The 14,724-nt window shown below is 44.6% G+C and overlaps 1 protein-coding gene across 1 annotated transcript in view; it reads right to left on the bottom strand.

Moving 5' to 3' along the window:
• Positions 1-813: 813 nt before the first annotated feature.
• The window catches only part of CDH4 (cadherin 4), a 759,836-nt gene continuing 745,925 nt past the window's right edge, over positions 814-14,724 (bottom strand). Inside the window, exons 16-19 of the mRNA XM_006025923.3 lie at positions 14,412-14,645; positions 7,708-7,847; positions 4,150-4,314; positions 814-1,147 (exon numbers count right to left, since the gene is read on the bottom strand). Of these exons, the coding sequence (XP_006025985.2) occupies positions 941-1,147; positions 4,150-4,314; positions 7,708-7,847; positions 14,412-14,645 (746 nt within the window). The 3' untranslated portion in view covers positions 814-940. The remainder of the gene's footprint in view (positions 1,148-4,149; positions 4,315-7,707; positions 7,848-14,411; positions 14,646-14,724) is intronic.

The raw sequence follows: 14,724 nt of genomic DNA, 5'->3' as shown, positions 1-14,724 counted from the left end.
CCATGTAACCCAGCCATTATTTACATTACTCAATAAGGTGTGGGAGCCAAAAACACGCCGATAGCAAAAAACAAACAAATGGGCCTTTGGTCATTTCACGATTAACTGTAGGGTTTATGCAAGGTCTGTTTGAGATCTCTGTTGCAATAACCAAAGGCTTATCAATGCTATAGTTCTATGCAGCTACATCAAGTGCGACCAGGTTACAGAAGGAACCCCAGTCAATATTTTGCATCTGATAACACTGAATTATATACAACATGATGACTAATTCACCACCTGCTGAGGCTTAAAGATGGCTGTTAAGATTTTTGACTCAAAACATCTTGTTTTCCCCCTCCCCCAAAATGAGTCACCCACTTTAAAAAAAAAAAGGCAAAAAAGAAACAATCTCCACAGTTCTGTTTTGTTAACTCCTTCCCAGCTAAAACTGGCTTAGGGTCATAGAGAGTGTTGCCCAAGATGGTTGAAACATTTCTTTTTTTGTATGCTTGTTCTGATCACTCCTGAGATTGAAGGGAATCTGATACATGTACCAAAAGGCACTTTCAAATATATATATATATTTTAAAAACAGTGCTTCTGTTCTAAGAAATTCAAGTTAAGACAGAGTGCCTTTCACTCTCTTTAGTCATAAAGCGGATAAACGAGCGATATCCCAGCTGACGTTTAAAAAAAAAAAATGCAGCAGAGACCAGTGTTCATGCTAGACAGCAAAATGTCAAAAAACCCCCAAAAAATTAAAAAAAAAAGAAAGAAAGAAAAAAGAAACCTCCTAAATCACCACTAAAAAGAATACAGTCAGCAGGGGATATTAATTAAAAAAGCTGCCACTTCTGTACACTTCTTGCTTCTTTGTCTTCTCTATTTTTACCATCGTCATCTTTTTTTAAAATTTTTTTTCTTCTTCTTTTTTTTTTAACAACAATATGAGGTCAGTTTAATCTTCCTCTCCTCCCCCGTACATGTCTGCCAGTTTCTTGAACCTGGGCCCCCAGTCATTAAGGTAGTCATAATCCTGATCACCAGAACTGGAGGAGTTGAGGGAGCTGACAGAGCCCGCGGTAGAACCACTGCCCTCATAGTCAAAGACCAGTAGAGAATCGTAGGGTGGGGCGGTGGGGTCGTTATCAGCTGCTCTCAGGCCCTGGGGGTTGCAAAGACAGGGCGTTAGTGCTTCGTCACACATTCACTTGCAAAAGCTGCACATCACTAGAATGCGCTGACCTATTAATGTTCATACGTTAGGCCGCATCGTAACTAGGGCAGGGTGAGCAGGGCACCACTCAGCCTCCTGGCTTTGTGAATCTTTGCTGCGTCACGTATAGCCCTGTGTTGTCCTGCCCAGCTATAGGAGCCGAGCCACGAGGCTGCTGCTTCGTCACACATTCACTTGCAAAAGCTGCACATCACTAGAATGCGCTGACCTATTAATGTTCATACGTTAGGCCGCATCGTAACTAGGGCAGGGTGAGCAGGGCACCACTCAGCCTCCTGGCTTTGTGAATCTTTGCTGCGTCACGTATAGCCCTGTGTTGTCCTGCCCAGCTATAGGAGCCGAGCCACGAGGCTGCTGCTGCTGCCTGAGCCAACACTGCTTTTGCCCATGGTAGCAGCAGCAGCAGCAGCTGCCTTCAGTCTATGGAGAGCAGCAGCAGGTAAGACTTCACTCCTTCTCCTGCCCTTCCCCCTGCTCTCCAGTGTTTGGCATACCCTGCTTCAGGGCAGTCTGCCTGGTGGGTCTGCTCCAAAGCCATGGGGTGCCTGTATACACCACGGGTTTTAATCCTCATCCAATGAAATAGGCTTATAATATTGAAACTTGTTTATTTTGGAGCGTTGCATCTGTGTTTACATGCACTAGGTTTTCAAACGAATTAAACTGGGTCCCTGGCCAGCACCGCAGGGGAGTGGGGCGGTCTAGCACTGCCCCCCCCGGCCCAGGGCCCCCCCCACATACCCATGCCCTGCCAAGTAGCTGTGGAAGCAGGGAGCTGGCAAACCACACAAGAAAAAAAAAAGCGGAAGCAATTCAAAAGTGAAAGCAATTTGAAAGGTTAAACTACAAAAATGTCACCGCGCCATTTGGTGGACAAAGAGGCTCATTACACATTTTTGCGTGTCTTTGTGTTTGCACGCAATGAATCCATGGACACAACGCTTTAATTCCCACTGAGCCAAACTAAATTACACCCAAAGAGTTTTAGTTTAATGCACAAGGAAGACTGTTAAAGTGTCGGGAAATCCTGCCTGTGCAAACAGATATGCAGTTGCAGTGCATGAAGGGGCAAAAATTGTGGCATGTACATGAGCCAGTGGACTCTGGATGTGCAGACAGGCCAACCGTGAGGATATCCACCTGTCCTGAAGCCACTGACCATGGATGCTTAGGTGCTCCACTAGGAATCCTGCCCTAGATTTGGTGAAATTTGTTTGAACCCGACATATTCAGAAGAAATATACAGGGCTCACGTGACTCATCAAGTGGTCAACACCTGGCCATTGTGTCACCAACCAATAATATTTAATTCCTAGAAAAGCTTCATAGCCAAAAGTTTAACGAGTAGAGAAAACTTAGCTGGGTGGAAATCCAGGTAAACGGCTGTAGGATGTTGCTCTGTAAAACCAGGGGTAAGATAGGTGAATGATAACATGACTTTACATTTCCCCTTTCAAACAACCCTGAGATCTACCAGAATGCTGAGCTACTTGATGTGTGGGTATCTCTCTTCAGGGAGGTGTGTCCTGCACCCATGAAGTGTGCTGGGCTGTAGAGAGGAACTCCTGGCAGTAGCAGCAGTGAAAAGAAACATGGGTGATTTGCTTCCATTTTTTTCAGGGCATCTGCTCTGAAGCTGAGAAATCTCTTCTCCTAGTTGACCATGGCCCATTTGATTTTACATTTGGGATTTCACCTTGTATTTCCAATATGTTCAATGTAAAAATGAAAATCTCCAGCAACATGGTTGCAACACTTACAAAGGAAGTTCAGTGTCAATGTAGAGGACTAGTATATTAACCATGTCTTACTTCACTTAGAAATAGGCACCTGCACATCTTGGAAACGGTCTGGTTTGCTTTGCCAGGCCCTATGTATGGTTGTAGGTAGGACAAGCTGGACCTGCTGTTAGGGTTACAGAGCGTCTTCTAGTTCCAGTTCAGCATAAAGAGCAACACCGAAAGCAATGTGCCTGAACTGAAGAAAAAACTCTCTACTTATCATTTTGAGAACCTGAATCAAGGTATGGGAAGCTGTAATAAGTTTTACTGGCCTGAATCACAGTGGAAATGTGTGTGTGTGCATGCGTGCGCATGCACAGAGGGGAGATGCTGGGGGAGGAGAAGGGGAAAAGGAATTGTAATGACTAGAAAAAGAAAAAAAACACAGCAGGAAATTGAGATAATAATAGAATGAAATTGCTGCCATATTTATATTTCTGACTTATGAAATGGATCCTGCTTTGTCTTAGAGGAAATGATGCATCGATTAGCTTGCAAACACATAACCATTCATTTAAAAGATAAAATGAGATTTTTGTTTTTTTAAAGGATAAGTGGCTAAAAAATTAAACAAGAGCCAAGGGTGCTGTCGAGTCACAGGGATGTCACGTGGGGTGAGAAAAATGGCTCGGTGGTGAGAAGCGTCCCTGTGACACACTCTCTCTGGAGCTTTGGCTCCGAGCACAGGCTGCGGGACAGGAAGGCACGGTGTAGGAAGATGTTAATGGGCTTAGAAGTCAAGCGATCCTGACTGCTTTTCAGCCCCAGCCTGCCCATCTGTAACAAACCTGCCCTCATTCCCAGCTTCATTGAAAGCAACTGCAAAACTGCTGAAATGGAGCAGCGTCAGGCTCACAGGTTTTGAAGACAAAAGGTATTGTGGCTGGAGTGAGAAATCATGTGCTCTATTACTGCACTTGGCTCATTTGGGTTTTAATCACCTTACAGGGCCAAACACTCCTTTCATTACCCACGTGTGCAGTTCCATTGACTTTCATCGGACTTCCGGCCTGAGCAACAGGAGCAAGGTTTTGGCTCTTAGCAAGGTCTAGAGACTCTTTAGGTAAATTTTAGTCCAAGTATTTTGCAAACATATCAAACCAGTGACTGCAGGAGCCTTGAGAAGTGACAAAGCAGACAAGAGCATACCTCATTAATAAAGTCACCAATATCCCCAGGATGGGGGATTACTGGTCTTATAGGATACTGGGGTTCAGCACCGACGGGTCTCTCATCTACCCGTCTGACTCCAGCTGCTTTGTTCAAGACGTGATCCATGGTCTCTGGCTGCTGAAGTTGGCTTAAATCATAATCCTGTAACAAATGGAAAGGCACAGAGTGAGACCAAGAGCTTTTCAATGAGATCTTCAACAGGCTCTACCCTTCACTTCCATATAAATAAGTTGATGGGTCTGATCCCTTTTCCCTGGAAAGCAAAAGAAACATGTCAATACTGTATATGGGGCATCTCAAACTATCAACACTATAAACGATTCATGGAATTGATCCCAAAGAAGTGCCGCAAAATCGACCCCGGCTAAAACAAATTCAAAACCCAAGTTCAACGAATACTTCTCGTGCACTGTGCATATGTAACGTCACACCCTATAGCTTTGTGATAACAAATTGGCTACGTTGGGCCTGTATGTGCAATAATCTGATTCACTATATAATTTATTGTACGGAAAACAGGGGCAGTAGCTGTTGTGTTACAATAATGTTACGGTAAGTAGAAATACAATACAAAATTTGAATTGCATTTATAGATATTGATCTTCTGCAGTAAATACTTCCTTTTGCTACAGATCTATGACTGCAGGAACCAGAGAAGGATGTTACTATGGAACAACTATTAGGTAAGATTTTGATAAAAATGTATTTATGTCGGTAACGGTGTTTTGTTGCACTTCCTTTGCTGCTATTTTTAAAGAATCCTTCCCAAAATATTTAAGCTAATGTTTTTTTTGCAGTTGCTTGAAACCCAATTTTTCAGCTGGTTTTAATGTTTATTGTTTTGTTCCACTGGAAAACCTATTCTGACTAGGCAGAATGCACATGGGTTCAGGATGCTTAAATCTCCAGGAACAAAACTGCAACATTTATAAATAAATTCTCAGTGATAAAGAGAAAGCCAGGAGCGGGGGAGGGCGGCAGAGAGAAAAAGAAGCCAATTCTGAAGAAATCTGTGTGGGAAAAGTGCTTCAAAAGCACCGGGCAAACTCTTATCTCAAATCCTCAAGGCGGTGGGGATGTTGTCTAAAATAAGTTTCTCTCCTGTCAACATTAATGAGATTCCAAATGGGTCCATACAGGTAGACAGAGCAAAATGTTGGAGGTGATATGTTAGGTGGATATGACTGCAAGGCCCCGCACTCAATATTTTGGCATCTGGACTGATGGCTACACAGCAAAACCTAACCCCTTCTACAGCTGAGACTAGAGTAATGGCGTGCTTATGGGGACATGAGTTCCTGACACAGTCCTGTCTGCTCTTGTGCTAGAGTCCCAGACCACATTCACCGCTCGCTCCATTGCCTGCCTTAGACCTGAACCCCTTCAATCCAGCTGTGTGCTCGACGGCATGCAGGAAGGCTCCAGTGAGTGCTGAAGCCAAAGAAGTGCTAATAAAACCTGTAAGCCACCTTGCACCTTTGCATATTCACCTTCACAACCTATTTCTGAAATGCTTCAGAGAGCCCTTAATGGGATTGTCTCTGTATTCCTCCACTTTAAAATTAGGTACCTAACTTGCAAGTCCAACTGTTCAGGGGTCAGATAAAGGACAATTTAAACAAATATATTTTTACAGGCCTTTAAAATAAACGGAGGTAGGCAGGAGGAAGTGCATATACAGTTTATTGCTTTCCATTACACCTGTATGCTACAAAACCCACTACATACTCACAGAGGGAAAACTTCCACACGTAGTGGGCATGTCTACACGTGCATTTACACCGGCTTAAATTTACTGCGCAGGAAGTGGGAATAGGTTGGCGTCTACACGTGCAGACATTAAAGTGCATTAATGCTCTGTATGGACTGACTTGGGGCTAAAGTTAGTCTCAAGTCAGTCCACACACACACAGTGTTACTACATGTGTTACTGTGCAGTAACTAATCGGGCATAAATATGATACCTGCATGATACAGGTATCAAATTTACGCTCAAGCTGGCCTAAGTCACCATATTTACTGTGCAGTATGGGTGTGCACGTGTAGACGCGCACCTGTACTGTGCGGTAATTTCGGTTACTGCACAGCAAATGCACAGGTGTAGACATGCCCAGTATGTATCAGTATTCTCTCCCCATCTACAGATCTACTTTTATTAGAAGATGTTTAGGATTGTAAATCCAAAAAAAAAAAGATGACAAAGCCGGTAGGGAAATACAGAGCGCCCGGGCGAGGGACTAACAATAGAAGGATGGGGGTGAGGTGGGGAACACACGCACACACAAATTTGGACAAGAGTTAACCACATTCTTCTTAAGGATGTCATGGGACCTTTGCTTGTGGCTGGCAGTAAGAAGAAAGTGTATCCTAAATAAGACAACACAAGCTTATCTTTTTTTTGTCTGGGAAGCCCCCTGTCAGCAGAGGAGTAGCCCATGCTTTGGAAGTTTCCTAGACCTGCCAATCCTTGCCGGTGATAAGAAGCCACCATAGAAAAGCTAACAGATTCAGGCGGACTTTGGCTCAGGGCTCAATTACGAAGCAAAGCTTTGCCATGATAAGCTTCACAGCGGAAAAGAAAATCCCCAAACATATCTAGACATTTCTCACAAATTAAGGCCAGAAATTAAGAGAAATGAAAGGCACATTAGGGACTATTAAGTAAATACAAGGAAAGCCAATAAAAGCTCTAGGCTCAAGCAAACCAAGGCAAGTGCCTGGAGCAACAGGAACTGGGGGAGGGTTGTAGCTGTGATTTGATTTTATGCAGGCATCTGGAGGGAAAATACACACTTTTAATTACTGAACTAACAGAAATATTGTTTAAACGTGAGTGTCAATAGAGCAATTTATCATCTTACCCAGCAGCCAGGCTTATCCCAATGGAACAGTACATGCTACACCTCTCTCATGGCACTGGCCAAAATGAAAGGAAATGTCCCATCCATGTTCCCCAGCTAGATACAGGGCACTGCAGTGACTGGACCCAAGCTGGTTCTCATTTATGCCCGTGCAATATTGCTGAAGCAATGTCAATCACAATTGAAGCTGTGATCTCTGTCTTCAGGCAGTATAAATGTTATGGCTACTGCCTGGCCAGTGGCTATTCCCCAGCCTGGAAAAGCATGGTGGCCACTGCACAAATATTATATTATATTATATTATATTATATTATCTTATATTATAGTGCTCAGGTGCAGAATGGGGATCATGGGGCTTGCAAGGTGCTGAGAAATGAAGGGTGAGCCTTGCAGCAGGGCCAGATTCTACCACCTGTTGGGTGCCAAAATGAACTTGAGTGCCCAATCCTGATTCTGTTCCACCCTCTTTAAACCTTACAGTCCAATAATGCATCTGCTTCTGTTATACCCCTTCATCTGACCCTTAAGACTGAGTCAAAAAAGCAGGGAGGAAGAGGAGGATTCCCCCATCTTTTTTATTTACAGCTTTCAGGGACTCGGGCGTGGTGGACACCTAAGTTTTGCTAGAATCTGGCTCCGGGTGACCAAAGTCTCGGTGACGAGCTCTCCTCACCTGGTCTTCCTCTCCGCCTCCTTCCTCGTCGTATTTCAGAATGTTGTCCCTGACGTCGTCCTCGGGGTCGATCAGCAGCTGCTTCGTATGCCGTTCCTTTTCCCTGCGCTTCATCCACACCACAAACAGCAAAACCATGGCTGCAACAACGAACACCATGAGCCGGCGTAGCGAGGTTTAACCAAGCTGTCCCTGCCAAAGGCATCCCGCCACTCCCACGTGTATAACATGAAATGTGGTTGCTAGCTAAGAGCTACATCCTGAATTACCCAACCGCAAACAGCAGAAGTAAATATCACCTCTGTGATATTAGTCCTGTTTGATTAAAACAACATTTATACCGATGTTAGATGCTGCTCCTGTAAATACGCCCCAGTGCATGTTTCAGTGCAGATATCTCAATTAAACACGGGTGGCATATATTGCATACACTCTCACTTTTAGCATGGACTTCAGAACGTGCCGTGACTGGGGAAGAGGACCCACGTACCGAGTGGTCGCATATTGTCCTGAACTGTTAAGTACTAAAAATAAGAAAAGGGATACTTCAGTGAGTGTCAATAATCCAAACAGGTCCTCCCGTCTACACAGATTGCTTTATGATTGACCAAGCATGTAGACTGGACCTACCGCTGTCAGGGCAACACACCCAATCCCAAGGGAAATACAAAGAAAGTGTGAGAAACAGCAGCTATCTGAAGGTGTTTATGCCCCAACCCCCTGCATCTTCATCCTGCAACTCTTGTAGGCGCTTGGGTTTTAGATCAAAGATGATAAGGAGAAATAAGACAGTCAAAGGCAAAGAACAAAGAACAAAGACACGAGCGGATGTTTTCCATGGGTGAGACAAAAACGCCATCTGAGTTCGTAGGCTATCGCCATTGTAATCATTTTTTAATGATTTGCAGCTTGCTCAGAGACATGGAAAGAGATTGGATAACATTACTTCACATAATCCAATTTAGGCTCATTCATGATCTTTAGGGGGCTTGCTTTATTTCTGAAATCATATTAAGTCAAGCATTAGGATACGCTTTCTGCCGCTCACATGGAGAGAGCAGGGCTATGAATCTTTGAAATCCTTTCAGAGAACGACGCGGGCATTTGCAGGGCGAGGGTAGCGCAATGTGGCAACACAGAACTAACCTCTTGGGGCATCTGAATTTATTTGCTAGGGCCTGGTGAATCTCTCCTGTTCAAACGCTGTAGTGAGGTACAGCTGACCACCAGCTTTCACCACTTAAACAGCATTACACAGTTTTCTTCCCTGGTTCATCAACACGCCAGCTCCCCAAGGCGGCACATTTCAAATCAGCTAGACAAGGGAGATGTGTTAGCAGCCATGGGAACACCGGTGGGTCTCCAGTAACACTAGACATTGCAGCAGTGTCGAGTATTAGCAGGAAAACAAGACCACCGATGGGTTTCGTAAAGGAAGCAGAGAGGTTGCAAAGTAAGGGTTTCCCTTCAGGCCTTTATATTCACTAGGAAAAAAGTACGGTCTTAACTCACACTTGCAAACATATGGAAATGAATGCAAGGTAAAATCCAAGCGAAGGCAAAGCAGTCTGGGCTTTTATCATCAGCAAATTGGGTTAAATCTTCATCTCCCCAATGGTCTTTGCCTCAACCTGCCAGCTCACGTTAAAACTGCAAACTACCTTGTCTTCCTTAGGAGCGCGCCTTGTGTAAGCGCTGTAGGTTTGCCAGCCCACATTAACACCGCGATTTTTCTCCAAGTGAAGACGCCTCCTCCGGGAGAAGGCAAGAGTCCAAGCTCTGTCCCAGATACTCAGCTGAGCCCTGGGAACAAGCCCTTGATATTTTGGATCACCGTGTGTTTTCTGGGATTTTTCCCCCCTCTTTGCCTGAGCCTCAGTGTAGCTTCATTGAGCGCAAGAAAGAAAAGGAGAGCAACTCTGGAAATGTGGACTCCAAGGGACTTGCAATCAGGGCAAAGCCAGGCACCATCTTCCCATCTGAGGCAGCTAGGAGGATCTGAGTTTGTCCTCATTCTTTTCTTCCGAGCACTACAGCATTTATACCTAACACAAATTCACTGAAGTGAATAGAAGAGGACCGGACAGCTAATTACTGCCATTGTATGCCAGTTGGCTGCTGTCCCTGCCTGCTAGCTAACAAAATTGTTTTCAGATAGTTCAGCATTTCTTTAATGCATATCCCAGATCTATTCTCGAGTAAAATAAAAATAAAAAAAAAATGCAACTCTTATCTCTGATATAAAACCTCAGCTATTTAGCAGTCTATTGAAGTCCTTTTCTTGTCTGTCTTTCTTGTCTCTCTCACGACAAGCTACCTGCCTGGCACACAAAGACAATAATATAATGGTTACCAGGGTGTTTTTTTTATGCTACTTTTTCATCACACTTGTGGAAAAACTGTGCCATTAACGCCTTTACAGCTACCTTGAAAAAAAAGACCTTCAAAGTGTCAATAGCAGATGTAGTGCACTCTCTCTCATTCCTTTTAGTCACTCGGCAGAATAGGAAGCTGTATTACTGCTGTTATACCCATTTTCACTCTGCATGTAGTTTTTCTTGAAATCTATTGTCTTCACCCTTGACAATTTTTTATTGCATTGCTCTTCCCTCAAGTGTTATCCTTGCAGCTAGTACATCAGGTATGAAGGGAAAAAAACAACAACCCACTGAGCCAAGGCAACAAGAAAGAAACTTTCTAGCCCCGACAACCACGGCTGGTGTGTCCCATTGCTTGGTCTGACTTTAAAACTATAAAGCTTGATTTTCTGACTCCAGCAAAGAACTGCAGAACAAAAAGTCGCACGTGCCCTTTTCCAGCCTATTGTTCAGAGGTCGTAGCATGCATATCTATCTATCTATCTATCTATCTATATATATATATATATATGAGAAAATGGTAGGACAATAACGGAAAATCTCTGCTCATCACAAATTACATTTTTCATCACTGATACAGCCCTTTGCAGCTCTTGAAGGGAGGAGAGTCAATTAGAATTACAATGAATGTAAAAATAAGCTTTTGTAATAAAAACCATAATTTAAAATGGGATAATGTATCTGAAAATGAAAAAGGAATCTCTTAAATCAAACGTCCTTCAGCAGAAGTTAATTTCAGTCAATAGAATTTTCAAGTGTTTAAATCATACTTTAGAGCTGGATTTATATGGGAAGCGGCGAAAAGAAGTCTAGTGTTTTATTGCCTCTGGTACTTCCGGTGCAGGGTTTTATTACAGCCTTATTCTCTTTTATGAAACCAACATTGGGAGCCAACATTTCACATGCCAGAGCTCAAGTCAAATCACAGAACAGATGCGTGCACACGTAATGCGCTTGCAAACTGCATGCCTGCATACCGCGTGGTTTATGTGCCGGCATATTACTTGCTGTGCAAAATGGTACCGTGTTTGCAAACGTAAGCGCCCTTTCTGCATGTGCATATTGTAATGCTATCACCTGCGCTCGCAATGCATCTTTGGGCTAGAAATCTTAAAGATTTGGAAGTAGGGATCAGATAATCTTCTAATGAGCAACAGACTTTCAGAGGTGGATGCAAAGAAATATGCACTGAATTTCACTTGGCGACCATAATACCATGCTTTCTTGGAAGTTTTTTTTTATAGGCCTATCGCATTTAGGTGTGCATTTGAGCGCACACAGTACAAATATCCTGTCTTCAGGCTGCATCTCAGCACTTGCATATATACATTTTGTATGCAACTGTATGCTCCCCTCATTGGTCCTAGACTGCATGACTAGTGATGGCCCATGGTCCAGAAGTACAGTAGCCTCATGGGAATTATGACTGACCAAGCCACAGCTACGTGGACCACAGTAGATACAGAATTGCCTAAAAGAGGTGCAGGACACCACCCCTCAAACTACAGGGGGATGGGAGCCAGGCATGGCTGGAGCTCCCAGGCCAGTGGGGGACATCAGGGAGCGAGGCGGGAAGCAGGTGCATGAAGGGCAGGACCTGCCCCAACGCTGTCCCCAGCTGACCTGGGGTCAAGGAGGAGCCCCAGAGCCGCGGTGCGTGGAGCAGCTCTGCGGGAGCCAGGCTCCATTGGGAATAGTGGTGGTGGCAGAGTGCAGGTTCCTCCTTCCAGCCTCTGCTCCCAGCCAGCATGGGGACAGCTGCAAGGAACGGGGCAGCAGGGAGAAGATGCAAGGAGGAATCTGTGTGCCACCGCTGCTGTACCCTGCTGAGCCCGGTCCGCTACCTGCAGCTGGAGCAGGGAAGGAATGCCTCTAGGGCTCCCACTGTGCCTGGGTCAGCTGGGGGCAGAAGCAGCAATGGCAGAAGGGGATGCATCCAACCCGCTGGGTCTGTCACTGAGCTGTTATTAGATTCAGAGAAAAACAGAGTCGGAAGGGACCTCCCAAGGTCGCCTAGTCCAACCCCTTGTCTGACGCATCCCAGACAAATGCTGGAGACTCCCCAGCCTCTCCAGGTAATTTATTCCAGTGCTTAACCACCTTCATCATTAGAAAATTATTCTAATATCTAATCTAGTGCTCCCTTGTTGCAATTTAAACCCATTATTTCTTGCCCTATGCCACGTGGACGCAGAGAACAATGGGTCACCATCTTTATAACACTGCGTTTTGTATTTGCAGATTCTGATCAAATTCTGCCTCAGGCCTCTCTTCTCCAGACTACGTAATACCAATCCTTTCGACCTTTCCTCGACTATCACGTTTCCTAGACTCCTACTCATTTTAGTTGCTCTCCTCTGGACTCCTTCCAATTTTTCCACAGCTTTTTCTTGAAACGTCGTGCGCAAAATCGGACGCCGGATTCTAAGCGAGGCCTCATCAGCGCTGCACAGAGTGGAGGAGTCACTTCCCATGACCCGTGTATATAAATCTGACTTTCACCAGATTTATTTCAGGCCATCTTCCCAATTTATCAAGATCATTTAAAATCCTAATCCTATGATCCAAAAGTGTCCACTACCCCACCCAGCTTGGTGTCCTCTGCAAACCCGCTGAATACACATTCAATTCCAGCCTCCAAGTCCTCAATGAAGATGTTCAACGACAATACCCCACTCGATGCTTCCTCCCAGTCGGACTTTGAGCGGTTGATTGACTACTCTTTGAGCCTAATTATCCAACCAGTTACGTACCCACTTTACAGAAGTTTCATCTAGATTGTATTTCTGTCGCTTATTTATTAGGTGGCATTAATAGCATAAATTGCTCCACCCGCTCTCCATTCAAACACATTGGGGGTAAATATTAAATGCGATTTAGCACCATAACTCCTCTTAACTTTAATGGGAACCCCATGGTTTCATCCTGCATTTCCTGATGAATATTTACCTCATGTGCATTTCAATGCTTCTTTGTATCTGTCCCTACTGTGCCAACTCCTGCTTGAAGTTATAATGATATCTTTTTTATTTTAAAATGTGTATAAATTTACTTAATGTTTGTGCTCATGAAAGCACAGGAGTGATGGCAGAGCCAGAAGGAAGGCAGCTTCCCCATACAGAACTATGCCAGGCCATCTCGGGGCTATTCTGCAGCTTGCTCCTTCTTCAAGGGCTCCTCTTTCGCCGACCGAGAGACTTTCCAGGCTGCGGTCATGATGGGGGCGAGTAGGGACAGTTCTTCTGTAGGTGCAGGGACGGGAAGGGAAGGCATCTGTATGCAAACATGAGCTCCTCTTGTTTTAAAATATGTAACGCATATTTAAACTGTCTTCCCTAGGTTTCCTCTAGCTTGAATTTTTAGAAGCAACCTATTATTCTTTCCTCCTAGTATCCAACACCCAAAACAGTACAAATGAGACCCGCCAACAGGAACTCTTATAACCGGCATCCTATACATACTATCGATAGATCCATGATCTGGGATCTATCATGTATTCTACCACCGACTTAACGTGTGTCCTTGGATGACACATTAACCTCCGGTGCCTTCCTTTCCCCATCTAGAAAATGAGTAGAATTATATTTCTCACCCAATTTAGCCAAGGCACTGTGAGGCTTAATTAATGTTCGCAAGTGATTTGAGGCACTGAAATAAAAAGGTTTTCTAGAAATACAAAATGTCCTGGCTCAGTGGTTTACGCTGTGTTTACACTGTAGTGATGGGGTTTGAATACAGGGTATATTCAATAGTATCTTGAATATGTGGGTGAATCATCACCAGCTCTCCGGACTCTACAGTCCAGGCTTTCTCTGAAACTTGGATGGATCTTGAAAGCTTCAGGGATTTTATAGGAGGCAGGAGAGCACGCGCATTATGCTAGAAGTGCCTCTTTTGCAAACAGTATTTCCAGGAACAGCAGATGTTGGACAAAGGCAACTTGGATGGACTTGGAGAAGTTTTGAACAGGCCTGCCTGGCTTTATACATTTTCCGTTTTGCTCCAATTTGGTACCAGCTCGCTCTAACTACAACAACAACCATGATAAAAATACTAAAGGATGTCTTCACTGTACTGCCTCTTGTACAACCTGCTACTTCTCCCTGTGTTTGGTGATACAGCTGGCTCATTTTAAAGATGATGGTGCCAGCTCAAACTGCAGTGCCTGTTCTGTGGCCCACTTTCTTGCCCTCTGCTGATTGACTGTGCTGCCATTAATTAAATGCTCTAGAGAGAGAATTGGTACATCAGAACAAAGCTTCCACCTAAAACGCTTCTGCGCTGGCGTGAAGTTCCTACCCGGGTGCTCAAGGCTGCAACACTTACTCAGCAAAATAATGATGCATATCAAGATGGCAATGATGGCACCTGTGCCCAGTCCAGCTGCCGCAACGGCCCCGATGGTTGTGCAGTCTCCATTCTCATCACAGGGACACACTTTCACTTTAATGATAGACGTCTTGTACAAGGGAGGGTTCCCCGAATCCGTCACGGTGATTGGGACGTCGTACACGCCGGCCTCCAGGTACATGATTCGCAAACTGAGCTGGGCGTAGTCACCTGGAGGGACAGAGACAGACAGGTGACTGCAGCTCTGCGCGAGGTACTAGAGGTAATGGCAGTACAACAGGATGCCAAA

This window comes from Alligator sinensis, unplaced genomic scaffold, assembly GCF_000455745.1.
Source record: "Alligator sinensis unplaced genomic scaffold, ASM45574v1 scaffold1046_1, whole genome shotgun sequence".
NCBI lineage: Eukaryota > Metazoa > Chordata > Crocodylia > Alligatoridae > Alligator > Alligator sinensis.
This window is presented reverse-complemented; position numbering and strand designations above follow the sequence as displayed.